Genomic DNA, 17,005 nt, shown 5'->3' with positions numbered 1-17,005 from the left:
ATTAAAGAATGACACATGGAAGATCACATGAGCTCCTGTGCCACCATCATAGAAAAATGGTCAGGGCTACCAGAAGTACTAAAGGACATGCTGGCACTAGCCAAAGGACAGAGGGAGATGCTCCCACTAGAACAATTAATCCAAAAGGCATTAGCAGTGAAGACGACGCCACCAGAAAATATCAACTTTCTCCCAGCAGATGGCCGTGCATCCAAGGAGCCGCAGGAACGTCCAAGCAATAAGAACATCCCAGAAGCACAAGGGAACAGGAACTCTGAGGCCCGACCACTTGTCCCCACTATCGACGTTTCAGAGGGTAATGCATCCCCGGCAGAGAAGGTGGATGAAGCAGAAGCAGGGGCAGAAGCCCCGCTGTCAAGGAAGGCCAAAAAAAGCTGAAGAAACAACTGAAGAAATCCAAAGCTAAAAGAAGACCAATATTACCAGCACTACCAAATTCTGGAGCTAGAGAGAACAACAACAATTCAAAGCCACTTTTCCCCATTTTCAACTTCAAACAGGTAAGCAAGGCCAAGACGACAAGAGAAGAAAATTCAGTATCAGGGGAGGATCGAAGTCATCAGAAAACTCAGTGGGAGGGCTCACAAATAGTTGGGCAAATATTACCTCAGTAGTTCGGCAGCGCACACTACAGGAGGCCGCCAGCATCCAATTTAGGGCCTTTAGCTCTCCAGACCGGGAGCCCCAACACAGGATGGCTATATATCTTAAACGCAACTAAGAAGAGCAGCAAGAAGAACAAATAGACACCAGGCAGGAGATGTCCATAAAAACTCACCAAACCTGAATTTCCAGAGGTAAACCGCCTGGGGCGATGGACAGACACTCCGCACCTCCAAGCATAATAGTCAATCAGTAATCCATGAGGTGATGCTCACGCCCAGATATACAGCCAAAGGCTCTTTCGACATTCTGAACAGTTCCACCATCGTCCGCCACTTTGGCCAGATTGAACCCTCGGCACAGATCACTTCAGATAACATAGAGTGGGTACAATTTAGAAGTCTGGAGAGGGACACCCACGGTTATTCCACCCTGGTCGGATCCATAAAACAGCCGTTCTCAGCAAAGCTTCACATCTCGCACAATGGGGTATTGAGGTTACTGCCCTCAGTGAGCCGAAATATCCACACGTTCTTATACCCAATTATGATCAACATGAACCTACATCAATCCTCAAAGGTACAATGAAAAAAAGTCTAAGTGGGAGAGAGAAACCAGGGAGACTGAGAACCCTGCTAAATACCAATATATCGCACAGAGATACGCAGCGTAGAGTGCAGTCGCTCCAGCAAGTGCTGGCCCATTAGGAGGATATATGGCAAGAGTGTCCCTAATCAAATATACAGCAATTAATACAGAGGATACTCAACCTCAACTAGTGGCCAAGATCGTAAGCTAACCTTCATTTCATGGAATATTGCTGGGTTAAGTAACATCTTTAGAGATAAAGCCACACTAGACTATCTAGCAAAGGGGGACATATTATGCTTTCAGGAGACCTGGGCCTAGTCAACCACTCCAATTGGTGGCTTCTATGAACATCACACATCAGTAACCAAAAAGACCATCTTTGGCCGTCTGGGGGTTTATACATTTTTCTAAGTCACGCTTGCAAATTTTAAATCACAGAAATAAAAGTAGAATCATCTGACCTCCAACCCATTACAATTGAGGGGCTGAAAAGGGGTCAACAGCCTCATCCCCTGCTACTAATTAATTGTTACATTAACCCAACTAAACTTCAAACGCAACAGGCCATGGAATCCTTAACCAGCATCCTGCAAGACATACTCATTAGTTTTGAGCATCATAATGTGATAATTGCGGGAGACTTCAATACGAGAGGTCTGGGTCAGATCCCTGCCGCACCCAGCAATGGGAAGAAGTCTGGCCCATTGATCTCACTCCTCACCAATTTTAACCTACATTCCACTCATGGAGTAAAAAAAATCAGCCTTCCCTCTTGGATCCCTAAGTTGACCTTCAGGAATGTTTCCACCATAGACTATATTTTCGTCAATGAAGGGCAGGCTCACAAACTATGTGACTTCACTGTGGACGACAGAGATGAAAGCGACCACAGACCTCTCTGTGCCTCCTTTAATCTCGCCCGGGAACTGAAGGAAGCCAAGGAAAACAATTGGCGCAAACACAGGCGATGAACATCATCTAGCCCTCAAAATAATAAAATGAACGGCCAGCCTTAGTCATAGCCTGTTGGAGTATGTAGCCAAAAGGGAGACGGAACTAAAGACACAAGATATAAAGAACATCACATATTTTTGGGAAACACTGATAACGGATTTGCAGAAGAAATTGGTAACACCAACCAACCGAGAAGCAGCCCACACTCAAATCAATCCTTGCCGGAACGAAAAAAACTGAGGTGCCTGACACAAAGTAAACGCGACCTTAATAAGGCAATTAAGGCAACAAAGAAAGGTATCTACTTGTCACAGATGACCTCCATCCCTGCCTTGAGTGCCTTATATAAGAGTTGAAAAGACAGTTGACAGAAAAGAACTGGCCTAAAGGGTTCTCACTAATTAAAGAAAAAGACAACATATCAATATATCAATAGTCTGAGCTCTGGAAGCCAGCGCAAAGACAATAGTGTTGCAGGCAACGTGTGGGAACAGAACGTGAAGGGTCTGTACACTAGTGGAGCAATCAAGATGGGCTCTCTCAGCTCAGAGCGATCGCAGGTGGCAGCTGTAACCATTAAAACTCAGAGCGCGCAGAAAGAAATTACAGAGCCCAGTCAGCCCGTCACTTATACAATGGAGGAGACTGTAAGGTACATTAGGGCGATAAGAACAGCTGGGGTCCTGGCCCAAATAGCATTCCTCCCAAGTCTTTGAAGCAGCTCCTGCCTTTTTTGCATCCATACTTACTTCGCTATACAATCATTCATTATTCACAGAAATTTTACCAACATCCTGGAAAGGCTCGGTCTTATTTCCAAAACACAAAAAGGGAGACCACTCGAACCCCGCTAATTATAGGCTCATAGCACTGCTTGACATAGAAGCAAAGGTTTATACCCGCCTATTACTAAGGGACCTAGAGGCTTGGTGGACAAGAACGGTATCCTCCCGCCTTTTCAGACTGGCTTCAGGGCAAATAGTTCCACCATGGACAACATCTTAGCGTTCTCACACCTCTCGAAGCAAGCCTTATTGAGTAATAAGCTGCCTCTGTTTTGCTGCTTCATAGACTACTCCACAGCCTTCGACCAAGTCAATCGAAGACTTGGGGAATCCCGGAAACCCTGCTAAAAGCAAAAAAAGCCCTTAACGAGGGGACATGGGTCCGGGTCAAACAAAGTCCAACAATCATAACACCAAGAATTGAAAATAACACCGGACTAAAGCAAGGCTGTGTTTTGGCCCCCCTACTATTCAACTTGTACACGGCAGACTTGGGGCCAGCCTTGAAAGACGCCAGCCTAGTACCTCCAAGATTGGGGAATTTGGCCTTGGGACTCTCCAGTTTGCGGACGATACAGTGGTCATGGACCACACCAGGGTGGGTCTCCAAAAAGCATTAAATAGTCTTGCAGTATACAACAAGGAAAATAGCCTACAGATCAATGTGAGAAAGACCAAGATAGTAATCTTTGGTAAATACCCTCACAAAAAACAAGCAACATGGTCTTTGGGTGAGCACCGAATCAGGACAGCTTCATCCTACAATTATTTGGGGGTATGGGTGTCGGAGAGGGCCACAGCAGCCAAACACATAAAGGAGTTAACACAGAGAATTACTAAAATAATTCTGTCTCTCAGACGTCTAAGCCATCGCCTAGTAAGTCCATCTATAGAACCCATGCTGACTGTACTTAGGGCAAAACTAATTCCCGCAATCACTTACAGTCACTTAGCCTTCCCAGGGGCACTTGAGATAGTCATCAATGCAGCCCAGATAAAAGCTTACAAGACCATGCTACAAGCTCCTATGCAAGAAAGGACCACCAGGCTAAGGCTGGAAATAGGATTAAACAGACCAGACTTGGCACTACAGGAGGACATATTAAAATATTACATCAGAGTACTTAAAGCCCCTGAAAACAATCTTAAATATTTCCTAAAATTTATTTTCAGGGAAGCGGGTTTCCCATGGCACTCCAAGTTGAAACAAGCAATGGACCAACTGAAAATCGAGGCAAAGAGCATGCCCCTTCACGAAATTCCTTATTCTGCCTGGACCAAAGCTGTGAAGCGCCAAGTCCAGACCATCTCGTCTGAACTGGATCGTTCATCACTCCGGTACAACGCCCTCACACTGGTCCTGGATAAGTCATATACTCCTGGGAAAGCTCAACTGTATTTGCGAGACTCACTTTCAGCCCCAGCAAGAAAGAAAATTCTGTACTTGCTCCTCACGGCCCTCAAGATTTCGGATTTTAACCCAAAATGGGCACGTACTGACAGCCTCATCTCCTGCCGGTTATGCAATTACCACAGAGAATTCTGGCTACATCTCTTATGCTGCTACCCAAAGCTGGCCAGCGATCGTCGTCGTTTGCTGCGCCTGGCCCTAAGGGACATGGGCTTCAGAACTTGCAGTGAGGCCTCGGACTGGTGCTTTTCAGAAACCACAACTTGCTTACTTGCCAGAGTTGGCAAGTTTATCCATCAAATTAGAATTGCACTTGATTCCCATCAAAAGGCAGCAGAACTCAGGGTTCCTGTCATTTTGTAATGAAAATCATCTGGTGTCCTAACCCTGTTGGTTGTCACCTAAACCAGGGGTTTTTCGCAAGGTCACTGGAATCATAAATTAAACTTGGGGCCCATCAGGGGGCATGCTAAGAATTTTTTTTAATGACAAGTAATTTCACAAAGGGAATGACCCTGTTGGATTTTTATATAGCCATTGATCCCTATAGGAGTAAAAATGCGAAAGGGTGGTAACCCAATATTTTAACTCTTTTTTTAATTGAAGTTTTAAATGGACATAAAGTAGTAAATAGAGCCCTTGTAGCCACAGTGCTATTTTAAAGCTGAATACCGGGTTGTTCCTGGGGGAAGGGTGGTTGGTGGGGGGGCGCTGTTCATGTGTTTTATACTGTAAAGATTTTAAGTAACAGCACAGTTAATAAAAGAAATCATTAATAACAACACCAATAAAAAAAGTAATACTATAATAGTGTGATGGGAACATGAGTTAATGCCAAGGGTGGATATGAAGCTCTACAACCTCAGGTTCATCTGATGATGCTATGACATTCCTTGATGCACACTGATGTATAAAGTTACTCATTACCAAGAATCATTATTTGTGGCGGGTAAAGATTTGATTGGGAAGTGATTCTAGTGTGCTTCTGAGAAAAAAAAATAAGACATTTTATGGAGTTATATATTACAGTACTAGACAGGAAATCAAAAAGGAACCTGATAAGTAATTACAAATTGGTAAAATCTTGGGACTAACCACTCCACACCAGTCGTGGCTCCTCCCCTGATGCGGAAGTGCGTCGCCCTACTGCCTTGAGGCACCAAAATAATGAAATGATAATAACGTAATGGGATTGTCATTTTATTTTGTCCTCCTGTTGCAGAGCTTTGTGTGATGGGGCGGGGCTGCAGAGCAGGGTAGGAGTGGTACAACCCTCCTAATTGCACAATGACTGTTTGGACAGCCCTCTCGGGCCACCCAAACCAATCATGCGCACTTTCCCTGTTCTCCATGCAGATGCAGACTGCATTACAGCCTGTATGGAGAACATGCCCAGGCCCCCAGTTCCTGGCTGAACGCCGAACCATGGCGCTCAGACCAATCACAACGCTGCTTTGCAGCATTGTGATTGGTCAGGGGAGCCTGTGTGCTTACCAATCACGGATCCAGCATTGTGATTGGTCAGTGGTGCCTGGCTGTGTGGAGTCCGAGACAGAGGAGAGCTGGAGCGAAGATGCGGGACCCAGCGGCAAGGTAAATGTATTTTCAAGTTCCGGGCAGTGTCAAATCAAAACATAAGCAAAGCCACCTAAATTGTCTGGCCTTGAATTGATTGAATGGCAGGAGGGTTTGCACAGGACCTGGTCTCAGGGCAAGCCTTATACCCTCTGTGCATGACCTTCAGCCATGTGTAATGAGGTTTGGGAGCAGGGCCTGCAGCTGACATTGTACAGCCGGGTTTGGGCAAACTGGGTGATGTTCTGGCTCAAATGTGTAAAACGACTGAAATTCACCAGTTACAGTCATGAACACACATAACACGCGCCATAATTCATGGCATCTGCTATGCACAAAACACCAGTTTGCCAATAGCACAGACACACAAAAACAAATAACAGAAGAACAACATGGTGGGCGCAGTGAGTTACGGCATGTGTTGTGTGCGTTTATTAAGATCTTCAATGAGCAGCATTTATTGAAGTCCAACCAAATTTAAAAGGCACATGGGGGTACCATGCATTTGCGTGCACAAAGCAGCAGGCACTGCGCGGTGCCTGACGCTTTGTGCATGCAAATGAGATGCATGCATTTTTAACATTGCGGCGGGTGCAGCTTGAAGCTCCACCCGCCGCAATGTTAAAGATAGAGGATGTGACCGCCACCCTGGCGGTCACATCCTAATCTGCTCGGAGGGAACGCCGCAGCCCCAGCGGACATTCCCTCCTCCTCAGGGGTCGCGGACGGACTCAAGTCCGTCCGCGATCATAATCGGCCCCTTATTCTGTGTTTACCATCAGCTGTTTATTGTGCTGTGTTAGTGCAATCGCTGTGTCTATTGTTAACCCTTTCAGTTAATAAATCCTATAGGGCTGCATTTCAAAACCTTCTGAGGACAGAATTCAAATTGAAAATCATAAAGGTTTATTCAAATTTAAGAATCAGTACAGGTTGCAAAAAGGAGTTAGTCAAGTTCAATTCAGCATCAATAAAACAGCAAATCATGCACATGCAAGAGGCTCTACATAAAGTGATTTACACAGGAATTATATAGCGAGAACTATAGTATTTTTTAACAACGACAGGACAAGCACAGAATCTGCTCAGTTTGAAGTCGAGAAGAGTCAAAGTATAAATCAGTAAACTAAGGTGCAGGTTTTTCTACCAAAAAGGGCACGTTTTATAGGTTTTAGCCAGTGAAAGCCACACGTTCGACATGGCGGGATCTGACATAATAAGGCTGCACTAATAAAGTTAAATATACATAAACCTATTACTTTTCAAGACATTATGATACGTCAAATAAGGAACATTTAGGAGCACCTACATGTGTGCATAATTATAGAATGGTGTACTTGGGCAACTTGGGAAAGCACATGACAATTGTGCAACAAAAAATTGAAATGCGCAGAAGAGATACGTGGTTGAAGAGAACTCTTTGATGTAGTTTGAATTTATTTATTGTTCCTGTTACTGTAAACTTAATGTCAGTAGATGCAGAGTAGGCCACAGTTATGTCATCTGAAGCCAACTAAACATGTTTAAATTAACCATTGTAAACACTGTGATCTGTACAGTTCTCTGCCGCTCTCCTAGTTGTTTGCGCCGTGTAAACACCTATAAAATATCTTATAAACTTCACAATTGATAGGACTTCATATCTCATTTTTTAGCGGTTCACACAAGGTGATTTTGATATTTATTGAAGTGTCTTTACCAATTAAAAGTAGTGAGATAGCGTCCTTATCACGAATCTAACCCTACAGGTTGGAAAAAAAGGGAATTGTATTACTTTGCAAGACTGTGTATGTTGCAAGTGTTGGGAATGGGCCTAGTGGCTAAAATGTTTGGCATTGGAATATGGGGAACCGCATTTGAATGTCTTGGTCACCATTTTTTGATCCTGGGCAAATGGCTAAATCTCCCTGTGCCTAAAAAGGGAAAAACGTGTACCGTACTCATGCTTTTGAGCTAGGCTTCGTTCTACAAAAACAGCAAAAAAAGTCAATTTAGCGGTTCAGTAATACACTTTAAAAACAATTTTTAGTGTCCAGAAAGAGAGAAGTAGTAAAGAATATTCCGATGTTTGAATAAGAAAGGAGTCCACAGGTTATTTAGGCTAATTATCTCTTGCATTATTTTGGCATTATAAGGAAATGTGAGATTTCAGGCTCTTCAGTGGCTTCTGTAATCAAAGTTGAAGAAGCACTGGTTCCCACTGAGGGAGTATGTGAGAGTATTGTGGTACCTGCAGTAGTAAATATGAGACAACCTACCCACAGGACAAGTGCTTCAGTTGGTGGACTGTCAAGTGCATCTGGTGACTGATATGTTCCTCACTGGTTAGTGACCCAGAAGAGAGCTGTTTGATCGGCCAAAATGTTGCAGCCCCACAAAAAACAATTTCACATCATGAGAGGCTAATGGGAACGATGGTAAAATGTAACTCCCTTTGTTATTGTCGAATGTTTTTGGAATTATAAAGGGGACAATGTATGGTATTATTGGAGCAACTACAAGGAATACAGAATGTGGTGGAGTCAGATGGAGTGGTAAGTTAGAAGACGATTGAAATGTATTGGTTTATACTGAAGGGTTGGGAGCAGCTGCCTCACGGTAGAAGAATATTATAAAAAACAACAATGTCCCAACTGGTATTAGTTAAAGACAATTAGTAAAGATATGTAAATACATTATCTGAAAGGAAAGCAAGGAGTCTCTATGTAATTCTGACAGGTGCTAAAAGCATCATTTTATGTATAAAAGATTTTTTGAAAAAGGAACAAAATTATAATTAACAGTTATAGCAGCACTGCAGTATATAAATCACAACAACTGAAAAAACAACACAAATTGTACGTGGTGCTCTAGGTGTGACAGTGAAAACCAATATAGCGACGCAGGTGACAATGTGCAACAGCGTGAATGGCACAAGGTGACTGGTGAATAAATATACAGTGTATTCCTGAGTATACGGCGGTTCCAGATGGATTAGAAATTCATTTTACAAGTATTCAAATGTTCAACCTCTTCGTATTTCGCGCCAATATTTGCACTGAAAGGTCGACGGCGTTTCGATCCAGATTACTATAGGATCTTCATCAGGACTGGGTCGTGGGCAGTGCTGCAAGAGGACAAAGAGAGCAGTGTTGGACAGGGGGAGGGTAACGCGGGAATGGATGGTGGACACCTAGAGCACCACGTACAATTTGGGTTGTTTTTTCAGTTGTTGTGATTTATATACTGCAGTGCTGCTATAACTGTTAATTATAATTTTGTTCCTTTTTCAAAAAATCTTTTATACATAAAATGATGCTTTTAGCACCTGTCAGAATTACAAGGAGAGAGACTCCTTGCTTTCCTTTCAGATAATGTATTTACATATCTTTACTAATTGTCTTTAACTAATACCAGTTGGGACATTGTTGTTTTTTATACTATTACGCCCCAATCCCAACACGGTTGACGGGTACCCTACTCCTGTTTTATCTACATCACGGTAGAAGAGGCACTTATGAAAAGAGACACTTATGAAAACAGACATTGCTCTTCCTGGATCAGCTGATTTATTGATTGCAGTCACCTTGCAAAATGCATCTTAATACGAATAAGCTAGTGTTTAGCTACCTACAAGATTTCCCTACCCACTATAGGTCGTGAGGACATATAGCCCACAACATTGTTTTAATGTTTGGACTATCAATGACTGCTACTGCAGATTCAGTCAAAAGCCTTAGAAATTGTTATATTAAACTCAACCACCTTTGTTTCGGAGATATAACTTTACTCCGCCCTATGTCCAGCAATTAGGACATGCCGGATTGATGCACCTAACAGGTCTGCATATTTTGAACCCAACAGAACGTTGGTGGAATTTTCTATATTCTTGTATGTATGTTTGCGGTATTGTGCAGACCTACCCAAAAGGCAACAAGAGCATCTGTACAGTTCTCCGATTGATTTTCTTGCTATGTATCCTAGATCTGAAACTGCATTTAGAAAAATAAAGCAAATCATTCTAAACCAACCATGATCTTCGAATCACAGTATTTGCTTCGTGTTTTGTTTTGCAGAGCGCACACCATTGCGATGGAACAGGAACCATGTATTTCATAGGTTGTGGCTATAACGCTTTTCCTGTAGGCTCGGAGTATGCTGATTTTCCACACATGGATGACAAGCAAAACAAGTCACGTATTGAAAAAAACTCACCGCCGCAGCCCGGATTGGAAAGGAAGCCAGGCAACCTGTTTTGGGACGGGGGCGGGCCGCAAATAGGAAGCAGACGGGAGCCTACCCCGCGCTCCTGTAGCCAGCCGGAAGATTTGCGTGTGAGCTAGCGGGGCTCCCGTGGTCGTGGAGAGCCCCGCCTGTTGCCGAGACTGACCCGCTGGCTGCCGAGGGAGACAGGGACACGCGGAAAGACCCCGGTAAGTGTGGGGGAGCGGGGGGTGCGTGCGCGCGCGTGTGTGTGTGCGTCTGTCTGTGTGCGTGTGCGCGTGTGTGTGCGCGCGTGCGTGCGTGTGTGTGCCTGCCTGCGTGTGTGTGTGTGTGCATGTGTGTATGTGTGTGTTTGCGCACTTCAGGGAATCTGAGACAGGAGATGTGCACGGCGCCGGCCTGGACGTGCGTGTCCACAAACACCAATCTCCGCGCGTGCCCGACCCCTGTCTCAGATTCCCAGGAGACGGGCAACATTAAATAATTCGCTGGACGCAATGCTTCGCATTGCTTTCTCCAGCTCGACCTAAAAAGGAACTGCACGGAAAACACTATTCCTTCATGGTCGCAATAAAAAATAAAACTGAGCGGAAAAAAACAGCTTACTACTGAATGAGAAAGAAACAATGCTGGCTAACACACATATAGGTTTCTGGGTTATTAACAAGTAGGAAAGTTCAGTAAGAACGACAAGCATGTAATGTTCATTGCCAAGCTACACATCATTACAATATATAAATATGCATGTGGCTGGGTGAATGTCAAACCATTGGAAACAAAATGAACCTGTGCTATGCACTTGCCTGTGCTTTCAGCTGGTACCAGCTGAAGGACTGTGAGGAATTGTCTTCAAAGTTCCAAGACTCCAGCGGGATCAGCACCTCTCCAAGGAAGACTTTACGCCTCAGTGTCCCTGCGTGCCACACAGAGACCTGCAGCATTCGAGTCTCCAGCAAGCAATAATCGATACTGTACTGTAAGATCACAGGGAATTGAATAAAACAGATAATAAACACAAGGCATTCCCCAATGGGCTACTGTATTCCCCATGCTGTATACTGAACTAGGACAGTCCACGTCAACGTCAGATAGAAAGACAAGATGATGAAGAGAGTTAAAAAGAGCAAGAGAATGTGGTCGCAGTCTCTGTCGTGGTCACCAGACCGCAGGAAAGGCATGCCTGTTACAGTTACAGCTTGAATGAGCATCTTAGGGATTGGCATATGTTCAGTCTCTCGTAGTGATGTGATATATCTTACAGGTATTATGCATGCACACTGAAGATTTAGAGGTTTGTGATCCCTCACTGTGTTTAATGACTGCATGTTGTCCGTCAGTGTGGCAAATATTGAGGCATGTGTGCTACGTCTCACTCTGGTCCGAATCAATTGTTTGGTGTGAAAGGACAATGAACTCCCAAAAGAATATGATAAAAGGTAAATTAGCACCGCTCAGTCTCTGAGGGAGGCTCCAACTGGAAGTCAGTTAAGAGGCAGCTGTAGCCATGCGCTGTTGCATGTGGTGTGATGCAAGAGTGGTGTCCTCCAAAAATGATCTTAGAACTGGAGCGGATGTAGTCCTGATGAAAAGAACGAGGTTGGATGGGTTTTGTGTACAATATGAGTGATATAGATAAATAGAAAATCGAGATATATAAGGAATGAACACTGTCTTCAGATACAATTATAAATCGATTTTTACCTTGTACAAAAGTTTCAATCATGAAATGAACATACATAACATTCAAACCTATCTACTTGTATTCATTCTGCCATAACATACTTCCTAAAAGACACTATACAAAAATGCAAAGAAAAACGTTTGGAAGAGAGGATACAAAAAACAATTAAAATTATTTGACTGATTCAGATAAGTAAAAAAATAACCTCTCACACACAGGCATAGTAATGATTACAGAAATTCTACATGGTTCTGTTTATGCAGAGAATTAAATAAAGATAGACTTGATGCTCCCAAAGTGGTAATGAATCTTCCTGTGTCTACAGCCGGGGAATGCAAGAGAACTTTCAGCTTCCACCCAAAAGAGGTTTGCCAGCTTCTCGGGATCCATGACTTGTATTAGGAGTCTCTGCTGTCTGAATTCCTGAAAAGTGGCAACCACATACGTGAGGGATTCTAGTGTTTGCAGAAATTGGGTCCTGAAACTTCATGCTGAGATGCCTCTCATGTCTGAGCTGTGGTCTACTTTCCTGTGATCCATATAGTCAATCTTGGCCCACCTTTACTGACTCTCAGATCCATTGATAGTTCAGTGTGGCTTCCAGTAAGAAAATAAATGTGCTAGTGATTGCTAGAGGTGTAAGGCAGAGGTGCGTTCTCGCCCCTTTCTATTTTCGTTGTACACTAATGCTGTTGAATCCGCTCTAGTGGGTATTATGCCAGATGTGCCTTATATTAATTCCTTGCAGGTACTGTTACTTCTCTATGCGGACGAAGCGAACAAGTTACTTACCTTCGGTAACGATATATATGTAAGAAACAGTAGTTAGTATTAGATTCCTTATCTTAGAATATCCCCAGACGTCAGTCTGGATCCGGGAACTTTTGCGTAGCAGTACCCTTGCGCGTCGGTAGACGTCGTCTGCAGGTCCGCGTCCGTCCTCGGCGTCGTTGGCGCCGGGATGACGTTGCTGGAGTACTTAGACGCCGCCCTTGCGCGCTGACGTCAGTTCTGGGCTCGAAGGCGCCGCAGAGCCCGTCGGAGGAGAGAGCGACTTCATGGCCATGAGGAAACGCTCGATCTCCTCCGGCATCGTGTCCTGCCCAGGGACCGGAGGGTATGAAGCAGGCCGCGACACCTGCGACTCCAACGGAGCCGCGTGGGTGGTGTCACCTGAACGCGCGAGCGTCGGGGGGAGTGGGAAGAGCGATGACGTCTCTTCGACTTCTTGTGCTTACCTGACGACTTCCAGCCCGAAGACTGATGGTGACTCCCGAAACTATGATGGCTCCGACCCCGCGACCGGTCCCTCGACCTCTGTCCGGACCGGGACCTCTCACGGCGCGGGGCCGACTGCCGGAGCTCGAGCCACTTGCGGGACAGCTCCCGCCTAGATTTCGACGTCAGGGCTCGGCAGTCGGGGCAGGCCCTGTCGTCGTGGTCGAAGCCGAGACAGTGAAGGCACCGGCGGTGAGGGTCGGTAACTGACATCAGTCGGTCGCAGTCCTCACAGGGTTCAAATCCAGGCATCCCTACTGGCCCCGTTCGGAGTCGAGAAGACTTCGAAAAATGATCAAAAAGGATCGAAAGAGTTAGTAAAAAATTGACTATGGGTACCACTTTTTCCGGATCTGCTGAGGTTCTGTAAATTCTGTCTTGTCCTGTGAGGTTATGGTTCCGTCATGATTTTGGTGATGTTGTACCGTATCTAGTAAGTACGGCTAATATGGAGTGAATTTGTCACGTTAACTAGCGAGTTCATTACGTATTCAGAGACTTTGTCTTGAATATGGGTTCCATTTTGTCCGTGCCTCCATTTTGTGTTGCCATCATGTAGGCCGATGAATGTGGTCGAACGAATAAAGCGGCCTGGCCTTCTCGTATCGGTATACACTAACTAGGTTCTTCTTGACTCTAAGGTGAATTGTAAGGAACTGACACCTTCACCTGAAACTGACCTTGCTAAGCCAATTTCTTTACACATGCCTTATCTTGCTCCTTATCTGTCATTGTTTCCTTTCTATGTTTCTTCATTACATGCATTGTGCTTTCAATTATGGGTTTGTCCGGCTTGTGGAGATTGAATTTGGGATGTTCCTAATAATTAACTTTGGGTTGGGTTACGGCAAACTGAGTTTTCTGTCATGTGATACTTTGTTTGAAAATGTACCTTATTGGCTAGAATGTTGTGCAGTGGGCGTGCATTTATAATGTGAATATTGGGTATAAAAAGGGATGTTTCGCCTTAAAAAATTGAGCAGTCTCCTGAGAATATACGATATGCTGTATTTCTAGGATCTCTGTTACTAGCTGCAGCTAATAAATTTGGTCTTTGTGTCACCCAGAAGTATTCTGTGTCTCTGTATACCAAGACAGGTGAATCCGAAGACTTTGGGCGTACCCCTGGCGCGGCTGGGTTTAAAACCCTGTTCTTCAACTGGCGCCCAATGTGGGGCGACTTCAGCGGTACCGGTCCAAGCCCGAAGATTGTGAGGAGCTTCGTGAGGAAATACTGGAGGAGGGCCCCCACTTCATCGGCCCCTGTATGTCGACTGTGGACCGAAGGTTTTTACTGCGAGGCTTCCCCCTTTCCGACGGCTACGAAGGACTGCTGCCCTGACTGTCGCCCTGTCTTGGACCCTCTTGGGATGATTTGTAAGGCGAGACGTTAGACGGTCTTCTGGTGGCATGACAGACATTTTGGTTAAGTACAAGTGGGTCGCTCCCACGACTTTGTTTGGTTTCTTGGTTTTGATTTGGTTATTGCAATTACCAAAGCAGAGGGGCTCGTATATTTGCGAGTATATCGTTTTTTGATAACCCCTTGAAGTTTGAAGCTAGATTAGTGAGCTATAAGATACCTGGTCTTAGCAAATTTAGGAAATGGTTTTGTTATAGTTGTAACAGGGATTCCCGATTGGAGGACTCGTGTCCGATACCTCCGGTTGGAACTCCAACTTATGAGCTCTATTCAAAGCATGGCATGGGTCCAATTACTTTTAATGAAGTATGGATCCGCTATACAAAGAAAGATGGTGTCTTACGATGGCCCCAACATGGTAGTTTCGAATCAGAGGTTTTAGATAACCTAGAAGTTGCGCTATTTAAGAAGAAAGCCCGGCCGGCGATTTTTGACTCTTTCTGCCTCTGGCGTAAGGAAGCCAAACAGCGAGAAATTAAACAAGCTAAGAGAGATAGGAAAGAAAAGAATATATCGATACTACAAGCTGCTAGGCAGTTTAAGGAAGATGAAGAAGATCGTGCAATTGAGGTATCAGATAGACAACATTGCATGGCCATTGACAAATGTTATCCGGCTTTGCCACCTCTTTTTCCGAATGCGACAAATGACCGTGAAAAGGATCCTTTGATATCGCATTTGTTGAGATTACCACCCCCTTATGTGCAGAGTGCTACGGCACCTCCGCGACCCCCAGTTGTTCAACCCCCTGGTGTTGTCCAGCCACCCGTCCCTCCACAGTTAGTTCTTCCTCCATTGGCGCAGCCTTCTTTAGGGCCGCCAACTTTGCTAACAGTTCTGCCTCAAACTCCTTTGCTTTCCTCTCCTTTACCTTCGACTTCCTTTGCTACTGACCCTACGTCTCTGTCACCTCAAAACACTTTGTCTCCTGTCCTCATGTCAACTTCTTCTCCTTCTGCGCGAAAGCGAATGACTGAGACTGTTGCTAGTCTTTTGTCTCCACTCTTTGGGTCACTGAATATGACCCCGGTTTCGGAACTAAGCAGAGTCGTAGTCAGCTTCCTGGTCCCGAAGAGCGGGCAGTGTTGGATCTTTTGGCTCGTAGATGGGTTTTAAATGTTTCTAGGTATAATTTACAAGCAGTTATGGATGTTTTCTTACAGTGGGATCCGCCTAAGCAAAGGTATGTTTTTTATGTAATGTGTACTTTCCTTCGTGGAGAATGGGAAAATAATGAGTTGGGTCCGATTCCGCAGGAAGTGCTTGATGTTCAGTCCGAATTTGCTAAAGGGACGATAGTGGGTCCCGATGTTGAGGAAGCGGTACAGACGCTTCTTGAGTTTAGGTGTAGACTTCCTTCTCAGTCGTTGTTTGAACCTGACCCTTCTGTTAGGAGGAAAGTGAAGCAGTACCCGATGAGAGAGGTTCCCCCTGTATGGAGAGAGGAAGTTGTGGCTAATATTAATCAGGGTATTGTGGCTGTACCGGCTCATTTTCAGCGAGTGTGGGTATATGTTCCTTGGAAGAGAGCTGAGGTCCTGGCTCTTAAACAGACTTTGCCTGACCCCCGTAAAAATCCTGCTGGTTACTACAAGGAGTTGTCTCAGACAGTTGATGCGTGTGTTATGAATTTAACTGACGTGGATATGTTGTTGGGTAATGTAGTTCCTCAACCCTTGTGGGCGAAGATCTGTCACGAGGATCATGCGGCAGAGTTAGGAGATACGTGGGTTAATATTGTTGCTGCAGATGGTCGACAGGTAGGAGCTGCCAAACCTGAACCCTTAGTTGCAGAATTACCCAGTAGGAATATTAATTTAATGAAAACGTTGATGCCTCCTATGCGGGTGAATTGGGACAAGTTAGCAGCATGCAAACAAAAGAAAGACAAGAGTGTGTCTGATTTCTTCACTAGGTTTGAGGAAACATTTATTGATCACAGTGGTCAGGACATGAGTACAGAAGGTGGTCAAAGGTTGTTCGTAGATAAATTTGTTTTTAATTTTCTCCCTGAGCTTTCTAATAAGTTAAAGGACTCCGAGAGTTCATGGGCTGTTTCTTCCTCGGCCCAGATATTGGCTACTGCACAATACTACGAGAATAGAGATAAAGATGAGAAGGATAAAGCAGAGAAGAAGACTAAAGAATTAAAAACAAAGGTTCTTCTACAACAGGCGTATCCACCTCGCCCTAATCAGGGGCAGCAACATTCCCAGTTTCAGCAGCCCCCACAGTTTCAGAGAATGTTGCAGAAGCCTGAGTCTTTTCCTCCGCTAGGCCCTAATCAGTGTGCTTATTGTAGGGAAGAAGGTCATTTCAAGAATAGTTGTCCGATTTTGCTACAACGTACGAATGGTATGTCTGATCTGAGAGGTCGTGGTGGTTTTCAACAAGCACCTAGGGGTAGAGGACGTGGTACTATTCCTCAGAATGAACGATCCTTTCCCCCTCAGAATTCTATGAATTATTTTGATCAACAG

The 17,005-nt window shown here is 44.6% G+C and overlaps 1 protein-coding gene across 1 annotated transcript in view; it reads right to left on the bottom strand.

Moving 5' to 3' along the window:
- SYTL3 (synaptotagmin like 3) overlaps positions 1–17,005 on the bottom strand; it is a 653,935-nt gene that overhangs the window by 138,800 nt on the left and 498,130 nt on the right. The window contains exon 12 of the mRNA XM_086927324.1: positions 10,947–11,117. Coding sequence (XP_086783450.1) covers positions 10,947–11,117 — 171 coding nt within the window. The remainder of the gene's footprint in view (positions 1–10,946; positions 11,118–17,005) is intronic.

Source organism: Lissotriton vulgaris, chromosome 6, assembly GCF_964263255.1.
Source record: "Lissotriton vulgaris chromosome 6, aLisVul1.2, whole genome shotgun sequence".
Taxonomy (NCBI): domain Eukaryota; kingdom Metazoa; phylum Chordata; class Amphibia; order Caudata; family Salamandridae; genus Lissotriton; species Lissotriton vulgaris.
Note: the sequence above shows the minus strand (reverse complement) of the source record. Positions and strands in the feature narration are given on the sequence as shown.